Consider the following 21,047-nt stretch of genomic DNA (forward strand, 5'->3'; position numbering starts at 1 on the left):
AAAGAGAGTTCGCAATTCCAGGAATGATGACCGTGCACAGAAAAAGATTGCATTAATACGTAATTGGACAACAGGCCTCTGGGAAATATATTTTCCGTCCTGTTTCAATGTGTACGGAACAATCCATGTAAAAGCAGGGTAACTTCAACCGAAGTTACCAAAATTACATTTAAGCCCGTATTAGAGAAATACTACCCCCCCCCCCAGAAAATAGCGTATAACTAACCTCACTGATAAATTTTTATATTCCGTACGTCTGCTTTTTTTCCGGTTTTTTTTTTTTTTTTTAATCTGAATCGCTACCACCTAGCGATGGATGGACGAGTTTTTTGGCTGATTCGAGTCATTACAGAAAAGTGCTTGAGTCAGCAAGTGTAATCATCGAATCACTTCAAGATAAGTCATCATTCAGTATAGTAGCAGTGACCAGTGGGTGAGTAATTTATCTGACTCACTGATACCATTCGTGGATCGCTTCTCGGCCTTATGGCTAAGATCAAAATGATATCATTTATGGAATGTCCAAAATATTCAATACTACATAACCTGCCAGAAGGAAATGACAAATAATTCACGTAAATGAATAAATTCCATCTAGTGAACAAATGAAATCGTCAGGAGAAAAAAAAAAGGCTTGTTGTGGGTGTTATTATTACTGACTCACTCTGCACACCAAGTAATGAGCGCAATTGAATGAAAATTACCAAACTATTTTGTTGTTTCTGAAACAGTCGAGTGGCTCGACGATTATAATAGCAGCATTTCTCATCTGCATGTTGCAAGATTCAAACCTACTGAATAATTCTTGTTTTGTTTAGGACAACAAAGAAAGATCATTTGGTAATCCATTACAGTCAACTGCTCCTGTCACTACCACTACTAACCTCCACTTCTCTCAACTGTTATGCACTGTTCTTGGCGCCTAGCACTCAGAGGGGTCGTGCTGTTTGTGGTTCCCCTGAAAATTCAGTTAGGTATTCCCATGGGCGAATCTGGACTTCATGTTTTTTGTTGTTGTTTGTTTGGAGGGTAGCAGGGGGAAGTAATGGTATAAGAAAATAAGACATCCAAAAATATCTTGATGGATACATTTTTAATATAATATTATTAAAAGAAATATATTATTTACCATTATATTTTCCCCACGGATTAGCCCTTGCGAATTCTACGTATTTCACATTGCATTCCACTATTTTTAAATATCTTAATCAAGAAACACCTCGTCTGCGAATTTAACGAAAAATTTATTTTATTATTCATAAAATGCCGATAAAATTCCAATGTTTTGTATTTTAATTAATTAATTGTATTTCTCCATGCATTGTAATTAATGTAAGGAGAAATAAAACAGTGTAATAAAACTAAGTTACTGCCAAATCGAATTGGATTTATGACCAATTCGTCATTTCCTGAAATGGTGTTCTTAATTAAAGAGAAATATTTTTTGCTTCCGTTCCTGTACTCATTCGATTCACTTAAAGGAGATGTATGAAGCCGTTAAATTTCATCTTAAAATAAAGTTAAAATATGATGGACATACAGTAACTAACCACTCTGCGGAGATTTGAAAGTTTTATATATGTTGTTCGGTTGGTAACCAGGTTATGTTCAAATACCATATTTCTTACGTGAATGGAGCAGCAGAGCACGAAGTCAACATTAGACAAGCAGGCCACCAGAGCCCGCTTTGTAACTGGTACCTATTAGACCCAACCAAAGTCCTATTGTTTCCATTTCATATCAAATTAAGGTTAATGAAGCAATTTATAAAGCCATGAACAATGAGGATAACTACTTTAATTACCTTTGCAATAAAATTTCCTAGATAAATACAAAATTCAAAGAAGGCAGTTTCAAGGCAAAACAGACATTTTCGTTTCGCCACAGAGCAGTTTGAAGGAACGATTGAATGATAAGAATGGATTGGCTTCAAAAATGTTCGCACTTCTTAGGAAACATGAAAGATGCTAATTGTAAAACTGAAAACAGTTTTACAATTGGTATTGCTCACTCGCTTTCAAAATACATGTGATGCCGTTCGGAAATTTGCCTGAGGGACCAGAATTTATAGCTTCACTCTGGTTATGGAAGTTGACAGTTTGAATGAATTTAACGAAGGGTTATAAAAATGATTAGAAGGGATGGGAGCAAATGAAGAAGGAAAAGTTTTTCTCTTTTTATGGTTGCTAAAAAAGCTTGCTCCTTTGCATTATTCTGCCAATACTAATACTAAATACTGTATATAAATGAAAATGACTGACAAGTACAGATACAACGGGAATACTAAAAGTTTAACGCCAATAGGCAGAGAAGGGAGTAAAAAATTAAGCTCCGACAGTGAGGAGCTTGATTTCTACTCGAGAATGAATGAGGTTGTATATAAATCGTAGTCTGTATTTCTGCATGAGTAATAACAAATCGAACTGCTTTAAGAAGCGTGACAAAATTTTTATGCGAACGAACGACACTGCTCTGAGCAAGTGTATGAAGGCTCTTTTAGACTTCAACGTGTGGAAAATATTTTGATGATCCCTAGAGACCACATTGCACGAGGCACGACATGGTTAACTGAATGAGAAAACTGAGTTCAGAGGCCAGTTGATTGTTTACAATTAGCACCAAGATCACTAAAGCCATGGGGCGACAGTATATAATTTTTACAATTTCTATAAATTACTTTCACTTCATGGTCTCTTTGAATGTTTTTTTTTTATTTCAGAAACCCAAGTTTCTGAAATAAAAAACATTCAACCATTGCCCGATTGCTCCATCCCAATCCCACTGTGAAAAAGTCCATAAAAGTTACTCATATCGAGATGGGATTCGAACTAAGGTCATGTTTCTACAATGTAGAATCATTACTCGGATGGCACAGCGATCGTAATAGCTGCGCTTTTCGCGAAGGTCAGAAGCAAAGAATATCCCGAAATCCAAATGGCATATACAGAATGAAAAGTGGCATTATTTATCGAGTAGTGGATAGGTTACGATTAGGAAGCGGTGATTTCAAGAATGCCCTTTAATAACATTTATTTTCGGGAGCTTAGGATTAACCCAGTTCGCAACAGAAGTCAGAGTTTTCTGTAGATAAGCGCTCAATTTTCAAAATAGGAGTGGACTTCAAAATGTGATATCGTCAGCCTTTTCTGACGATATCACATTTATTATTACATTTGCTAACGATATCATAGTTTATCCACGTTCAAAGTCATTCTTTAATTTACTTTGAACGTTTGAAGTCATACTCTACTTTGGCGACTGGTATTTTATAGGTTTAATTTTATGATAGCTGTGGTCAGTGTTCTTCAAGGACTGCGCGGCTTTTGACAAAGGTACAGTTGGATGGACATGTCCTCCGTCGTAGCTTAGACTGCACGATACATCGTTGTCATTCGTTTGGAGCGGTCTGGTTGTTCGATTTTTGTCGACGACAGGAGGAATTTCTAAAGTCCTATTCAATAGAAGCTGTACTTAACCAATCTCGATCAAAGGAAGCAGGGTTTTCTGCGTGATTTCTGATTTTTCAGCCTGCACAACATGCTGGCTGAAAATGTATGTTGAGCGGTCCTCAACAATAAAACACGGAGTAAAATAATACGGATACGAGCGAAAGCTCAGGTGTTATTTTATTTATTATTATTATTCCTTAAAAGTGATGCTGTTGATAGACTATTAGTACTATCAACAGCATAACTTTTAAGGAAATAATCTTAGTCATTTGAATGAACATGACGAATAATAATAACCAAATCAATATATTCAACTTTCGTTAGGATAATGTAAAAATTAGTTACCTGCAGAGAAATTTGTAATTAGCGTCTTATTCATTATTAATTGGGTAGCGAATATATAAATAAAAGTTCGAAGGCTGTCCATTTATGAAAATATTATATGTTTATCTTATGGAACTTTTTGTGCGTTTACAACAGTTAATACATCATTTATAATTAATTTTAAAATATAGATAAAAGTTCAAAGAAATTTCAAGCCATTAATTTTCACACAGTTTAATTAACAACGGACTGTCCAATATAGATTGATATCAGCTGCTTGAGGCAGACTGATATCGGTTGCTTGGCAAAGTTGATATTATACAGTACTTGCTTGTTTTGACGAATTTCATCCTAACAACCAAGATAAACATATTTTCACTTTATCACGTGAGTTGAGTTTACTGTATAAATGTTGTTGCCCCCGGCTAGTAACTAATTTGGCAGTGGAACCTAGATCTCGAATAAATTTGTGCTGCTGGCTTACCAATGATATGATCAAATTGTATAAGTACGACTCTTTTAATATTTTTTTATTTTAAAATTTAACGTTCGAACTCTAAACATTTATCTGGTTTTAGAAGAATGCGTACAACCTAAAAAAATAATAATAAATAAATAAAATAAAAAGTGCCAGACGGGATGTTTTTATGGTTAATCGGTAGGAGTCCCTTCCCCCATCCAACGTTACTTTCCTGCTGGAATTGTCAGCTTGGCAAGAAGCTAGCTTAGTGATATGATATTGCGCAGATCGGTGCAAAGATTAATCAAATAAAGCACTGGTGATCATGCGCGCGATTATGAGAAACATCGTGAACGTATATACAACTATTAACAGATTCCATGTATCTGTGAATAGTTGATTGAGTAAAAACTATTCATTGACAAAAGAAACTTATATTATCTTGTACAGGAACTGTAATGCATGTATGATAAATGGCATATTAGCTAAAAGAACTGTTTTAATTCATTGCCTTTTGCATTAATATAGCTCAGAAAAATTCCTGAGTTAAAAGTTATTTCCGGTGGTCAACTTCAATACATTTGTACATAACGCTTTAGCTCGAATTTAGTCTTTATCCTCAAGAAACGGCAGCGAAGAGAAGGCATTTTTTATTCGAACCAATCTCAAGGCCATTAAAACACGCACATCTACGATCTCCCAACTGCCCACGCAGAATAGACTGTACAGTCCAAACCGTAACCAAAACAAAGAAGTTTCCAAACCAAAACATTTACCTTGGAGATGGTTTCAATCGAAATAACTTAGCCCTTCTCATTGTAAACACACTTTACTTACTCGTATGTCGTGACTCACATTAATCGATTGGCATCTTGCTTTAATGAAAAGGCGGAATACCAGGATGACATCACGCCAACTGTCTCTCGAGATCCTGTGGCCCATCCCGGGAAAGAAAATGTTAAGGAAAATAGACCAATACAGGAGTCGTAATAGAAAGCAATAAACTTTTATCTCGTCTATATTTGCGTCACATGAAAATTAAAATTATTAAAATTTTGGAACATTTCAAGAACTCGAAACAATACAAAGTATAAAGATGACGGAGCTTATTACATGAAACTCTGCTTGTAAGAAATAAATCTTTATATATACTAGTAAGCAAAATTAAGGTAAGGCACATTTTTTCAATACATATTTCAATAAAATGTTATTAAAATATAATTTATAAGAAAATTAAGAATATCCAATGGAAATTGATCTACATTGCAACCAAGACTGAACACAACTATCTGATGAGATATGAATATGGCATCCCTTATATGCAATGATGTGCAAATATATATAGTTTCCAACACTTTTTCGCTGTAGCTAAATATATTAAAATGATTTGATTAAATGACTACAGAATATTTAAATTTTCATCTATTTTCAGTTTAATTAATTAAAATATCAACACATGCAGTGATGTAGTTACGAAAAACAACTGACATAACTTTTTAACATAGCATTTTATTTCCTGCAAAGGTTATGAAACTATTTCGAAAAAAGACTAATAATAATGACTATAGCTTTTAGTTTAACACTGGTGATAATACAAATTCGTTTGTAGAAAAACCTAGTTTTACAGAAAAATTTAAGAAAAATCTAGTTTTATAAAAAAACATTAAGAAAAACTAACTAATTCTTGAACTGATTGGTGATTTCGACAACTCTCCATTGATAGCTGGTCAAATATTTTCTATTGAATCGAGATCCGATACTGCTGTTTTTGACTATTTAGTATTTATTTTATTTATTGTTATTTTAGTTTGAGGAAGTGTGTTCACGACCGAGATGCATGTTGTGCGGGCTGAAGACCCCACACTCTTCGCCTGAGACCGGCTAACTAAAGACTCCACGGAAGTGTATTTTAGGAATTCTTTCATTCAGTTTTATAAACAAGACGTATCATGCAGATAACGTATCCGGTTAAAATTATTTAAAGAAAACAAACATAGCAAACTAATATTTAAACATAATATGACAGCATAACACAATATGTTTATACTTCACGCTGAGTGTTATTTTTATCTTTCAGAGCGTTCTGTTAAAATAATATTTATTTCATCATCTATGCCCAACAGTTTGTAAGGCACTACAGCAACATAACTCTAAGCATGGAATCAATAATCTGTACGTTTCCAAAATAACTTATCTGGCAGTTACGTGCTATTCGCACGCGCACTACTTCTTACGTATCGCACTCTGGTTCGACAGGTGTGGCTCGTTGTCTTTATTTTTTAAAATCTGTTTGGAAGAATCCCTATGATGGAGCGGTTGTAGGATGACTTGGATCACAACATGGACTGAAAACATTGGTGAAAAGGCAGTAGATTCTACGCTAAACATCTGTGTCCTCTTCGGGATGAAATGGAGGGCCTCTGACTGCATCAAGAGATTAGAGATCCTCGAGACCTTAGTGCATCTGGAGGAGCTGTTAGTCCTAATTTTCTGTTTAGGAGGGGAAGGTTTGTATCACTGAGTTCAGCTGATGCAGAAGCCTGAAGAAGAAGCCTGAATGCAGAAGCTGAATCAGCTGATGCAGAAGCCTGAAGCCTATAAACTGAAGACATCCGATGAAGGAAAACGGTTATCGAGAAGTGCTCTATGACAACTAATAGCAGTAGATATGACAAGCACAACTGCTATTATGTTCAAGTCAGCAGTGTTATTTTTTCAGTTTTGCAAAATATGATTTTTTTTTTTTTTTTGACGCTCTTATGTACGTAGCGTCATATGTAAGTGAGGTAATGATACAAGTACAGATAGATATTGGGAACAGACAGTGACTTACATACTAAGACTTAAAGTTGAAATTCCTACTCATGAAAGAATAGGATTTCCTGTTTCATTCTTTGGTGGAGAGCCTCAAATATATTTCTTTGCAAAGAAAACAGAAAAATAACGCCTGTCCAGCTGCCAGAAATGATCATACGCGTATCTACCGATTATTAGCATTTTGTTTCTGAATACATCATTTTTATTTTCATGATGAAATTATCATAATAGCAATTATCATTATTTCTGATACAAAATTCTTTATTATTCACTCCTAAATAATGATACTGTATCTTTATATAAATTTACTTCTTTCGTATATTTAAATGCATAATCAGTTTAGAAACCTTTATTATATTTTTTATCCATTTATCAGAATAAAGTATTTAATATTTCAAACAGTGCTTTGCACCAAATATAACTTCATATTAGCTTGTTTCTGTACTATGTTAAATGTACAGCGCGATTGATTTGTTCAGGCCTGATCATCCACAAATTGCCGAAGTTTTTAAGATTGGCCCAAATTTTTAAAATTTTCTATTTTTAAGATCAACATTCCATAAACATTTTTTAATACGAAAGAGATATTTGACCCATTAAATGAATCACAAAGTAAATCGTTTCACACTGTTCCCTTTTAAGAACATTAATCATAAGATTGATTAATGGAACAAATATAAAGGTCACGCAATAAACAAAATTAATGACATTCTTTCGTAAAATGTACTAATGTTCTAAATTATTCACTTAGTTACACTGCTTTCACTTAAAATATGAAAGCGTAAATAAACCTTTTTACTTACGTCCCATAATTCGACCATCGTTATCGGGGCATCCAACTCGGTGAGGGTAATCGCAGTTCTGGAGCAGACCCCGCCCTTTGCCCGAAAATGCTAGGCCATTAGGACATGCCTGTAGGGTAGCTACGCCGTCGGCGCAATCATAGTAGTAGTCGCAGTATTGCTCGTGAGGGTAGAAACCGAAGTCTTTCTTACATACTGAATCCTTGGACCTTTGGGCAAATCCTGCAAAAAATAAATAAATAATAATAAATAAATAAAAGCAAAACATTTTGTTTTCAGCTTCTTGAGGTTATGAAGTTTTTATATTATTCTTGTGTACTATTTAGGATATATACATTTAACAACAAGTATCTTATCGGTATTTGAGTAGGGCATTGAATTTTATGCTGAATATAAATCAGTTACCCATGATACGAGGGAGAGTCGCATAACTGATGGAATGTTAATAATGGATACAGGGCATAAAGCAATATTCCCTTCACAGACGTGAATCCACGTCCAAAGATTTAATGAGTTTGAGATATTTATAATTTAATCTAAAATTAGAAAATAAAAATTTCTGTGGGAACCTACTTGAGGCATTACAAAATCGATTAAGGACAACACAGAAATTGAGAGAGAGAGAGAGAGAATCAATTTGACTCAATCGGCTTAATCATTTTAATCTCTATTTCCTATTTACAGTAAGCAAAATACAATAACCATAAAATCGTGTGTTATAGGCCTGTTCCTCTTATTAGGTATATAGCATTTTTTTTTTTTTTTTTTTTTTGCCTGATCGCACGAATAGTAAAAAGACAGTTGCAAGGTGCTATCAATAACATAACAAACAATGGATTTTGCCTATCGCACCAAAAAACAATTTGGATACACTTCTGTAAGAAGCGTAACTTACATCCACACCCAGAACTACCACTAGATAATCAAATCATCTCCGTGGTCCATAGTGTCCGCTTTCTTGGTGTGATATTTGACCAAAAACTCACCGTCCTTGAACATATAAGAGCGCTCCAGATTACTTGTATTAAAAAAGCTAAACGCCTTAAGAGTTCAATCAGGCACAACATGGGGTGTCGACCGTTACACACGACTACATTTGTACATTAATTGCATTAATATGGTAACGTCTAGACTATGGTTCTGTAGCCCACAGCTCTGCTAGACCAAGCGCTTTACGTTGGCTTGATCCTGCGTGCCACAGTGCGCTTTGTCTTGCACTGGGGGCATACCGTACATCACCGGTTCAGAGACTGTATGCTGAAGCGCATGAAACCTTCCTTGTATCTACGCAGACAAATGCTTTTATTAAACTATGCAGCAAAACTCAAAGGGCATTCAAACCACTCCACTTGGAACGAACTTTTCTCTCCTAAATGGGGAAACCTTTACAGAGTATATCTATCTGTAACCCCACCAACCGGGATACGTCTTCGCTCACTGCAGGCTGACTGGCAACTTGACCTTAGTAAGATACAGCCTACTGCCTCTCATACAATCTCCTCACCGACATATCATATACCACTGTGCGACCTCTCATTCACAGCCTGGGGTTACAGATGGATACACTCTGTAAAGGTTTCCCCATTTAGAAGACACCTTGTTGGGACACACCTCTGTTGGGACACACCTTGTCCCAACAGAGCATACTGCAAATACATGTCGCATTGGGAACTCAGCACGGCGAGTAGACACACACACGCCAGTCTACACAGATATGTGTCTAAAACTGAGTCATGTTGGTGCAGCAGCAGCATTATTTCTTAACATTATCATAGCCAAGAAACTCACTACTAAATGTAGCAGCTATCCTGCAGAAGTCTGTGCTATCCATATAGGCTTAAATTACACACTCTCAACGACCATATCGTACAGTGTTATTTATACTGACTCCATTAGCGCTATCCAAGCTATACAACAGAACACGATGACATACCCAGGTCACGCTGGAAACGAACATGCCGCCCTAGCTGCCAAAACTGCTACCGATCCTACAGACCAATCCTTTACTACACCTACATCTGACTACAAGTTTATTATAAAGAAACGATGTCTTGAACAATGGCAACACATCTGGCAGAGTCAATCCAATAACAAGTATTCGGTATGAAAAAATCTCAAACCATGAAAATCATACGTGAGACCTGACATGAAGAAGTCCTATTAGCCGGATTAGATAGGCCACATCACAGCGGAGTAAGATATGTTACTACTCTGTGGGCCAACATACCTGACACATCTTTATCTGCTTGCAGCCACTGACCCACATTATGGCCGTGTTGGCCATAAATCTCTAGCTGTTTGTTTACAGTAATATATGTACTTGATTGTAACATTTAAATAAATAAAAAAAAACACTTTTAAACATTTTTTACCTCTGCTAAAATATTTTGCATTGTGCGTTTATATATATGCACATCAACTGGAAAAAAAATTGACTCTGCTCCAATCCAGTTTCGTGATACCCATTTCGTAACATGTGTTAGATTATCACATTAGTTTCGCGTATCCTTTCCTTTCAAATACCGTTGCTTTTAGTGAAAAAACATAAACTTCTTTTTTTTTTACATATTCCCAAAGTCAATGGGAGTAAGACTTGGGGTGAAAAGCTGGTCAAGGACTAGCCCCCCGCCTCACCATCCACCATCGCTTCAGCGATTAGGGAGTTACCGCTTTTGGAATGTGGGGGCGCACCATAGCATGTCAAGGTAATTAATACCGGTTAGTGTTCAGTAGTTGAGCAAAAGAATGGAATGTTTAAAAATATAATATCATGAGGTCAGGTGACCCACCATGTTATCTTTTTAAATATTTCATTTGTTCACTTTTTTTTTTTATCAACCAATTACAAATCTATTTTATAATTCACAACAACTAAATTCACAACACGTTTATGTGAATTTTTAAATTTTACGCATCATTAATGATGCCATAAAAACATGCACGTCTACATGGGAATAGTTTAACGTAGCAATTTTAATTTATTCGCATCGTATTTTAACCATATGAAGTTGGCAAGTTAGTTTTCTGATCTAATAAAGTTTTTACGCCCTATTGTTTAATTTCTCGGAAACTAAAGATATACGCACCATAAAACAAGCCTTTATTGTATGCTTCTGCATAATTTAAACTGTCCTAATGAGATTAGTCTAATTTTATTAATTACATCTTTGCTCCTCTTGCCACTGAGTGGCTGTCCAGGGTATAAAAATAAACTTAGCTGTATTTGATATATGAAAATGCATATATAATTTGTAAATACTTGACCTAATATCAGCATTTTCGGAGTAATTAGTACCGTAAAGCGGGGGGGGGGGCTTATAAAACAAATGAAATATATATATACCTTTTTTGAACCATAAGCATCACTTTTTTCATGGAAAATGTTACTTAAAATTTCCCTGCATCTTATGGCCGAAGGTTTACCAGGCAATCGTTTTTATCTGTAGCCACAATTTCAATATACAACTGACTTGTAACCTGACTTGCATGCATTGCTTGTCTGCAGTAAGAAGAAACTTGCCCGAATAATCTAACAGCTACTAATCAGAGCACTATTAAATATACTAGCGATGGGCATAATCAATTATTTCGAAAAAAAATAAATGCCAATGGTATCAAGAAAAGTAAAATTTAAGCTCTCGCACGGCTACTGTCTCTCTCTTTCCTTTTTTTTTTTTTTTTTTTACTTAGAGGAAAAGTACACCATGTATGTGGTTACTACTACGTCTCTTTTACTAATCTCAAAATGTTTTTTTAAATATATATTAATACCCCAGGGGCGCGCTCTCTCTCTCAGGGTAACTCGGGATTTTTTTTTTGGCTGGTGGAGCATAAGCCTTAGGCTTTCTTGCACCAGAAGCTAGCAAGGAAATACCAGTTGATCGAAGAAAGTGTACCGTACTACAAGTACGAACCCCAGGCAGTACTAGAGACCCCAACCTACAAGCTGTACTGGGACCGCGCCATAATAACGGATAGGACAATCCCGCACAACAGACCGGACATAACCCTTGTGAACAAGAAAAAAAAAAGGCTACCTATCTGATTGACATAGCGGTATCCAACACTGGCAACCTGCAGAAAACCCCATGGGGAAAAAATCAGGAAGTACACCAACCTAAGATCAAAGAGATGTGGCTTATGCAACAAGTAACGACCATCCAGATCATCGTGTCAACCACAGGTATGGTGCCAAAGATCCTACATAACAGCCTAGCAGCAATAAGTCTCCCAGAGAACACCTAGAAGGAACTCCAGAAAGTCGCAATCCTGAACACCTGTTGGATAGTCAGAGAGTTCCTCGACCAACAGTAACGCCAGACATAACAACAACCACCCTGTGTACTTTGTAGCAATACCCGTCACGAGGTGGAACCCCAATAAGGGAGAAATAATATAAGAGCAATAATAATAATAAAAAGAGTGAGCAGCGAGTATAAGAACAGTATAAGCATAACCTCCGTGTTGCGGGAAGGTTATTTTTTCTCTCTTCACAGTAACAATTTTCTTATTCGTTTCATACACTTTTAGGGGTGAGATATACTATAGTTGTCTAAGTAGGTATTTAAACCTTCGAATTTCTGTTGGTGAGACGCCTTCAGCATAAGAAATTAAATAACACTGTGTTTGTACTAGCTTGGATGCATCGTCGCTGTGAACGCCATACTGTCTGCTGCTGCTGCGTATTATTCATCATGCATGCAAGTACTACAGGGCAGCCAACGTGCCTTTTTGTTCAGTGAAAACATACATGTATATGAATCGCTGAATTTTTCGTCAACTTGAATCTATACATCACCAGATTGAACCTATAAATTACACGCCTGCAAATTTAAATTTTACAAATATAAGTTACCTTGTATGATGACTTATAATTAAAATTTTAATTATGGGTGACTTATAATTAAAATTTACCCATTCGAAATCTCGGTTTTCATTTGACTCATCCCCGTAATTTTAAACGAAAAAAAAAAAATCTACAGATATATCACAAAATATTCTTAGCCAACCCTTTCTCTGTTTTATATCTGCCTCGACTTACAGGGATATACAGGATTTATAATCAAAAGATATATATGGGTAGTTCGAAGTGACTTTGATGGTGTTTGATTCTTCAAGACCTTCCTTACTTGCTGCCAGAATATAAGCAAGTTTTCTGCGCATCATCCTGGTTGGAAATACCACTTTTTAAGGACTATTACATGGTTTTAATATCTGCAATTCGGTAGCATAATTTTGCTTAATGCTGGTGTATCATCACTCCCAACTGTTTCCTTTACATATTTTAGGAAAAATTTCTTACTTGCAAAAATAGATAACCGATGACTTCGGATCCTCACAGAAGTGTTCCATCAACATTAAACTCTCATTCCTTAAATTTAACCAATCGCTAATGTTTCTTTTTATATTCCTAATACAATTAGAAATTTTCTCTATCGCTTTATCCGATAGTGAAATATATGTACTGTACGTCCCTTTTTGCAGTTTGGGGTAAAAAAAGGATGCAAAGTGTTTGCGAAGCAGACTTCGACTCGCTATTCAACTGACACAGTCTCACATAGTTGAGGAGCCATTATGTTGGATATTTATCGTCCGTCTGAGAAACAGCGACTTTCTTGAAGCATGAAGGTATCGATTGGACAATGCGGCTCCACGTCCTCTTATTCAAACAGCACAGCTCCTACACAGATGTCAACGACTTGGATGCAAAGGCTTTTTTTTCCCCGCATTCCTATTTCCCTGTTATAAACGTGATTTGGTTTAATTTCTAGTAATGATTATTCCAGTTTTTGTGAAATTACTTTGATATTTTCATTTCCATTAAAACTATTTGCTTGAAAATATTAATATAGCGGCGATTTGACATTCGATATCTTCATGCATCACTCTAATACAATGGTTTTTTTTTTTTTTTCCGTGTATGTACAAATCGGCGCCAGCGGCTTCTTTCTAATGTTGCTGGCGCCGACTTCAAAAAAAAAAAAAAAAAAAAACTTACACGCCAACAGAGTTTTTTTATTTATTTATTTATTTCTGAGAAATAAATAAAAAAAGAATCAAACAAAATGATTATTTGTTCTTAGTTGCTGATGGAAGGAAAATGACTAAAGTATTACAAAATTAATGAAAATTTTCTTTTAGTGAAGCTAATTTGACGAAAAAGAAAAACTAGCAAACGATGTACAAGAGTTCATCTGATATTTATAAAACATCGATAAAGACGTCCATTCCGTTATCGATTTTTCTGTATTCACCAATTGTAGACTCTGAATAAAACATTCGACATAAATACAAAAAATGATATTGTAATTATGAAAAATAAAAGAAAGAGGTGAAGTTTTTTTGTATCATGTGAATGGTCTATAACTGGGAATTTTATTCTTATTGCATTTTGAGAATTTGGAGTAAACAATATTGTGCCTAATAATAACTTCTTTGAGGCTAAGTTGCAAGCGTTAAATGGCGAGAACTGAGCTATTTTAGGGGCACAGCAATGTAAACCACTGGTTCACAACCTCTTGCACTTGGCACAAAATTTCCCATTAAATAAACTATCATTCAATGCTCGGATCGATGACTGGTGGAAAAATAGATGCTATCATATTTCCCATTTATTTCTCCAATCAACGCACAGCAACAAACATAATATCCAGTGCTTCAGTTACAATTCATGTTTAAAAAAAAAACATTGCGTAGAGTTTTATAGGCCATTCTAAGTGACTCCCTTTAGTAAGCTAAAAAGAGTCTATAAAATAATTTACAATAAAAATTAAACTGTCCATGCAAAACATCACAGGAATGAGCGTGTCCATACATTTAGGAAAAGAAACAAGTTAGCTAATGCAAGCAGAATTTTTAGTGCCGTTACATTTCAGGTTTTAGCAATTAGTAATAATTCATGATTATTATCTGGCAGTGCTGTCTTATGAAATTTTTACGCCTGTGCTAATAACATGATGCATTTCTTATAATCGGTAGAACACATAATTTTAGGAAATAATACTAAATATTTATTTAAAAAATAAATACTGTATGTTTTATTGTTCATAAGCAAAACCAAAAAAAAAAAAAAAAAAATCCGCAAAAGAGGAAGGCATCCTCAGAAGCTGGCACCAGTGGGCTAAAGCACATTTAACACCATTAGTTGTTAAATGTGCTTTAGCTCAAGGGTAAATTAAGACAGAACTGATATGGGTATGGAAGTTGTCATTTCAATTTATAAATAATCTGCATAATTGTGCGTCTAGTGCAGCGCTCCTTAATCTGGAATACGCTGGCCCTTGGAGTGGTTCACGAGGGTTCTCTAGGACGAGGTCTGCGACTTCCCATAGAAATTTCAAAGAAAGTATATTTGCTTGTGCACAAAATAATTTTACACAAAAAGGCCATGCAACTGGATACTTGTAACAAATGCCGACCCGCTTTATGTATGATTACCTTACGGCCTAACAATTTGCAGATACGTTTGCATCGCTATTCGAACTCTTGCAAGAACCTTTTCGACGTAACTGCTTCAACATTTTGGTGTGACTATTCGGAAGGTTCGGGATCCGCTGCACTCCCATATATAACTCACCAACCCATCAAGATGGAAGTTAAATGAGTGCATGTCATTTTTACAATGCTCATCATCGAAAGTAGACGACTTTAATGGTTTCTGGCGATTTTTCCTTGAAATTAATTTTTGAAAAACGCAAACAATTTTTGGTTAAAGCATAAGAACTGATTATATGGAACTTTCAAACAAAGCACCACAGATTCAAATTTTTCTACAACGCTTAGTCGTGAAAAAAGCCCTCACCAGCACTTCCAAATGAAAAATCTAAATAACTATATGTATGTAGTCATATTTGAGGATTCAAATTACCAGCATCATACGAATATTTGTAAACTTCTTTCAGATAACATCAGAGTTCACATTTATGTGGAAAAGTACCGATGTTTTGTATTTAGCAGAATCAAACGATTAAAGCTTCCCCGATATTTCCACTTTTTTAAATCCATTTTCATTCAGAGTTATCGATATCTTGCAGTTTCCCAAATCTAAGGAAGCACCAATATGCTCGAGGGTTCGGTTTATGACTAAAAATGGCAGTTTTCAGCAGCCTAAAAAAAAAAAGTTAAAACCGGCGGTTTACCTTAACCTGGGTGTGAAGTAGTCCGAAACGGAATACTTCCTTTCCTGGCCAAGGTTAAGGTAACCGTAGACATTAATCACGGAACTAAGTAAGAGATAAAAGCGGATATAACGGTAAGTTGGTGGTTTTCTTAACGAGTTCATGTATGGTTTTAATGTTCTCGATGACTGCACTAGTTTTATATTCCAGTAATCATTATACGCCCGACTACACACTCTTCTTCTTCTTTAACTCCTCATTTTTACTAATTAATTACTATATCACCTTAAAAAGAATTACTGTAATTATTTACATGATCACGCAATGCCTCAGGAGATAATTCCTTTTCTCCTGAGATTCTGTAATCAAGAAACAAATATGCTAATCAACAGGCATGACTTGACTGCTCGTACTAAACAGTATACGTCGTTGCTGATCACATATTATTAAATATAATATGCCCAGTCACTAACAAAATAATACAATGAAAATATCAAATACCTTCAGAAGTATCCACAAGTAATTTCAATTCATGGGGGGATATTAAATAATCCTGACTCCAGGCACAGTAATTGTTTTAACAAACGCAGTATATAGGTATATGTGTATACGTACGCTGAAGTCTTTCTAGGAAAAAATAAAGAAATGAACACCAGACGTCGCGTTAGGCTGCTCCACGTTTCCTTAATGAAGAAAATGCGAAATAAATTACCTTAAAAAAATGAGTCGTATCCAATGAATTGCTCAACTGATATAAGTTGCAGATTCAATAAGCAAAGCATTTTAACATAGCTACTGTCCCCTTTATTTTTTTTATATATTTGTTTATCTTATATTTTTTTCTCTTAAAACTGATCAAAACATTCGACCAATTATTTAAAAAAAAAAGAGACAAAGTTGCAAAATATGAAACGGTCAACCACATAAAACAAATTAAATATACTTCTAGCAACTAGAAGTATATTTAAAACAACAAAATAATAATTAAATTAGGTATGTTGTAAAATGATAAGTAAATTTTCAGAATACGAGCCAACATCATACGTATTTCGAAAAATAATTGGTTATAAGATTTATGTAATTAAAAGTAAAATATAATTTTAAAAAGATACACCAACACTAGCGTCATAACATTTTATTCTCAGAATTAATAAATAAATATATCTTGATTTTGTAATTCTCTGTTGGTGAATTTATTGGTTAGATGATTTTTGTAATTATAAAAATAAAATGTTTCATAGTAAGAACTGATGGTGTTTTTTGAAACCAAGGGAAAGGTCGAAGGATGATTTTTCTAATTATAAATGAACCAAATACATCCCTCATGAATGTGTTTGGTGTCTTCTGTAAATTGCATATCTATCCGTGATATAGGACAGCAATGGTGATAACCACTGGACCTATAGCAAGGGTGAACAGTACATTTCAGTCTTTGGTGACTCTCTTTTTCCCAGGTGAAGAAGAGAAAGTCACCAATTTTAGCTATTCGACATAGCCTCTATAGGGCCAGGGAATCTAAAAAGGGAAAGTAGTTTCTGAGCTATTCGAGTTTTGAAATCCACAGAACATGCAAATCGGCCCCTGAACGCACACAAACTGTGGAACATTATGGTCGGAATAGTCTATGCGCAAAAAATTCTCAAGAACAAGGACTTTCTTCGACCTTGCTCGATCAAACATTTTGTTTTCTGCTTTAGGTTTATTTTAAAACAGCATATATAACAGTATACTATTATCTAATTATTTTAAGACAAGATAAAAATGAGATATAATGAAATGAAAATGAAATAATCATGATAAGCACTACAAGTGATTCGTATAATTATAAAAATAAAATGTTTCAGAGCGAACAGTACTGGTGGAGTATTTTGTTATATTCATACATTCTATTTACCTAAAATATAATTAAAAGGGATTTTTACTGTGAAGGATACATATAGAATGATATTACCACTACTGTAGAAATAAAATCAAAATTTATTTTCACTTTACTGAAAGTAGCTGCAAATTAAGCACCGACCTACTCAAGAGCCACACCTCATGCACGCCTCATTAGCAGGAAAAAATTGGATATTTGTAATATAAATTGGTAATATTTTTTGAATCATCCTGTATTTTACAGAGAAAGAGCGGTGTTACTAATTGCACAGTTCTTAGTGGGCATAAGATGAAGGATGGTTGGTTGATTGCTTGTTTTTTTTTTTTTTTTTGGCTCGTGGACTACTTTGGTCATAGTGCTCCAGTTTATATAGCACACTAGTTCATGTTTATTGTGTACGGTACTATATTTGTACAAATGTGTATACGGATCGATGAAAGCGGAAAAGGAATTTTGAATGGATTATCCAGAAATGATGTCACGTCTACAAGTTCCTAAAAATAAATTCCGTCTGGGATAAGATAGATCAAATAAAATCAGTTTAGCATGTTTATATGAATTATTAACGTACCAGTATATCCACTGTTTATACATTTCAGATCGCACTTTTTTCTACAACATCATGTTAAAATATAATTGGTCATCTGACGACCACTAGAGTGTGATTTAAAAAACAGCTTTCTAGCTAATTATTTGAAATGAGACTCCAGTGAACATTACTGATAGTTTCGTGTTTTATATCATTTAATTATATTTTTATATCGAAATATGGATAGAAACGTAACATTTAAAAAGCTCAACTACCAATTCTTCATTACAACAACATGAATATTCAACGGAAGCTAATAATTTCGAAACTGAAAACTGCAAGGGCATATAGATAGCGGACGCCATTCTCATTATCTTTACACCTTCCTTTTATCATTTTATACAAAAGAGCAATCCAAATTTGAAAATAGTTGACATTCTAGAAGGTCTGCAAGGAAAACACAATTTTCATCATGGCAGTTATTTCAAGTGACAGTTTGAGAAACTTGCATGAGTGTGATTAATCAATCATCACACAGGATGAAATAGGAACTGCTTTTAAAATTGTCCTGTCACAGTTTTCTGAAGCGTCTGACACATTTATGACTTGCTAAGCTCTTCCACGACAACTGTTACAGAAATTTTACGAGTTATAATTATTCGTAGGATAAGACTTCTCATAAGAACAAAGTGGCACAAGGGCAGTAAACGCTTAGCATAACGAAGCGGTAAAATACCGATATGCTAAAAGTTCGTAATATAACCTTAAGCTATGTCTGAGAAAAGTGGAGCATTTCTGATCATTAATATTAGCATTATTGATGTGGATGGCATCTGTTTACATCGTGTCATTAATCGCTTATTTTACTATGTTTATTTAACGGTATCTTGCTTTTGGGGGGGGGGGAGAACAGATATATACGATATTCACAAATTACTTTTTCAAAATTCAGAAAAATAATAAAAATCGAATGAAGTGAGATAGAAATTCGCAATTCATAACAAAATCTATTAAGAATTTTGACTTTATTTATTTATTTTTTTTATTATTTCTTCTTCTTCTAGGTGACTAAACCTGTTTCTATGAGTTGGCTTTAAGCAGCTTCACCAGTCACTGCCAGTTGTATACACTGTACAGGTTTTAGAGAATACTGGATATTTCTTTAGCCTTATTCTATAGACTGTTAAAAACTACATTGCTTAGGTATTTTTATTCACTGATGGAAGTATAACATTATCGCAATGATAATGTTATACTCCGTTTCATATTTTTTTTCCACACAAACAGAACGCTCAGTATGGCGTAGGAGGAATTTCTTGCATACTGCTTTAAGCGATAAATAGCTGAGGTTTTATTTTATCCTCTAGCCCATTTATTCCCAACTGCGGATGACGACAGAAATCAGAGTTTCGGGAACCCCTTAGTGAGGATATAAATCATTATGCTTTCTTCATTTTTTTAAAATGCTTTCTTCATTTTTTAAAAATGCTTTCCAGCATTTAAAAATGCATTTAAAATGAATATTTTGTTTGCATGCGATAATGAACATTTTTAATCCCCCCATTCCTTCAAAGATGAATAGGGATCACTGAGATGCTGATTCAACTGTTCTTGATACTTACTAGGTATATTTTAGTCTGATTCGGGGATAGCGGCATTGCCAAGGGAAACTTAACAGCAATAATTTAAATAATAAAATGGAAGGAGGAAGAAAGAATAATTCTAGACCTTTCTCAAATCAATGTAATAAAAGGATTTTTTTTCAATTGTTAGTAATAAGAAACAGAAATTAAAAGTAAGCAACGCAAGAAAATATGATTTTCCTTGTAGTAAACCTGAAGAGCAATTTCTCATAAACAAAAAAGAATTTTGATATCATATATTTGGATTCCAGGAAAGCTTTTGGTACTGTTGTGCATAAAAGGCTACTGTACAAATTGAAGCAGCGTGACAACTTGTGGGCAAGTTGCTGCTATGGATAAAAGGATGGTTGAATGGGAGAAGACAGTGTGACAATCAGTGGACATTGCTCTTCATTAACTCATGTTATTAGTGGAGTCTCGCAGGGTTTGGTGTTGGGCTCATATTGTTTTCTATATTTATCAATGATATTGATGAAGGCATATCAGATTTAAAGTGCAAGTTTGCCGATGATACAAAGTTTGGCAGGGCGGTTACTGACAGTAATAAGAGTATGTTACTGCAACAGGACCAAGAAAAGTTAGGCAAATGGGCTGAGAATGGCAATTGAATTTTAACGATGATAAATGCAAATTACCACATATGGGTAGCAGTAACCCCAGAGTAACGTACCAACTGTGTGATACTACACTCAAGTTTGTGGAAAATGAAAAAACTCTGGAGTAGTTGTGCAGTCGGACACGAAGTTCTCTGAGTGGTGCAGACAGGCTGCCAGGACAGCTCATGGGGTTTTGTCAATGATATACAGGAACTTTACTAGCAGGGATAAGCAGAGATTGAGATTATCCCAATCCCTGCCAAGAAAGGCTTCAGTTCTGCGTAATTTCAGCGTCAAAATCAGATCACCTCGCAGGAGACTAGGCACCTGCGAGGTGATCTGATTAAGGTGTATAAAGCTTTGAATGGATTGAGCAAGCTCAATTCCGATGAAATTCTTCCTCTTGATCAGACCACACGCATATGAAGGG

General features: G+C 34.9%; 1 protein-coding gene across 1 annotated transcript in view; it reads right to left on the reverse strand.

The window, feature by feature from the left end:
- Nucleotides 1–21,047, reverse strand: part of LOC150087326 (protein obstructor-E-like) — a 53,131-nt gene that overhangs the window by 16,371 nt on the left and 15,713 nt on the right. The window contains exon 2 of the mRNA XM_090371128.1: nt 7,854–8,075. Coding sequence (XP_090227254.1) covers nt 7,854–8,075 — 222 coding nt within the window. The remainder of the gene's footprint in view (nt 1–7,853; nt 8,076–21,047) is intronic.

This window comes from Mastigoproctus giganteus, chromosome 4, assembly GCF_048544385.1.
Source record: "Mastigoproctus giganteus isolate SK-2022 chromosome 4, ASM4854438v1, whole genome shotgun sequence".
Taxonomy (NCBI): Eukaryota; Metazoa; Arthropoda; class Arachnida; order Uropygi; family Thelyphonidae; genus Mastigoproctus; species Mastigoproctus giganteus.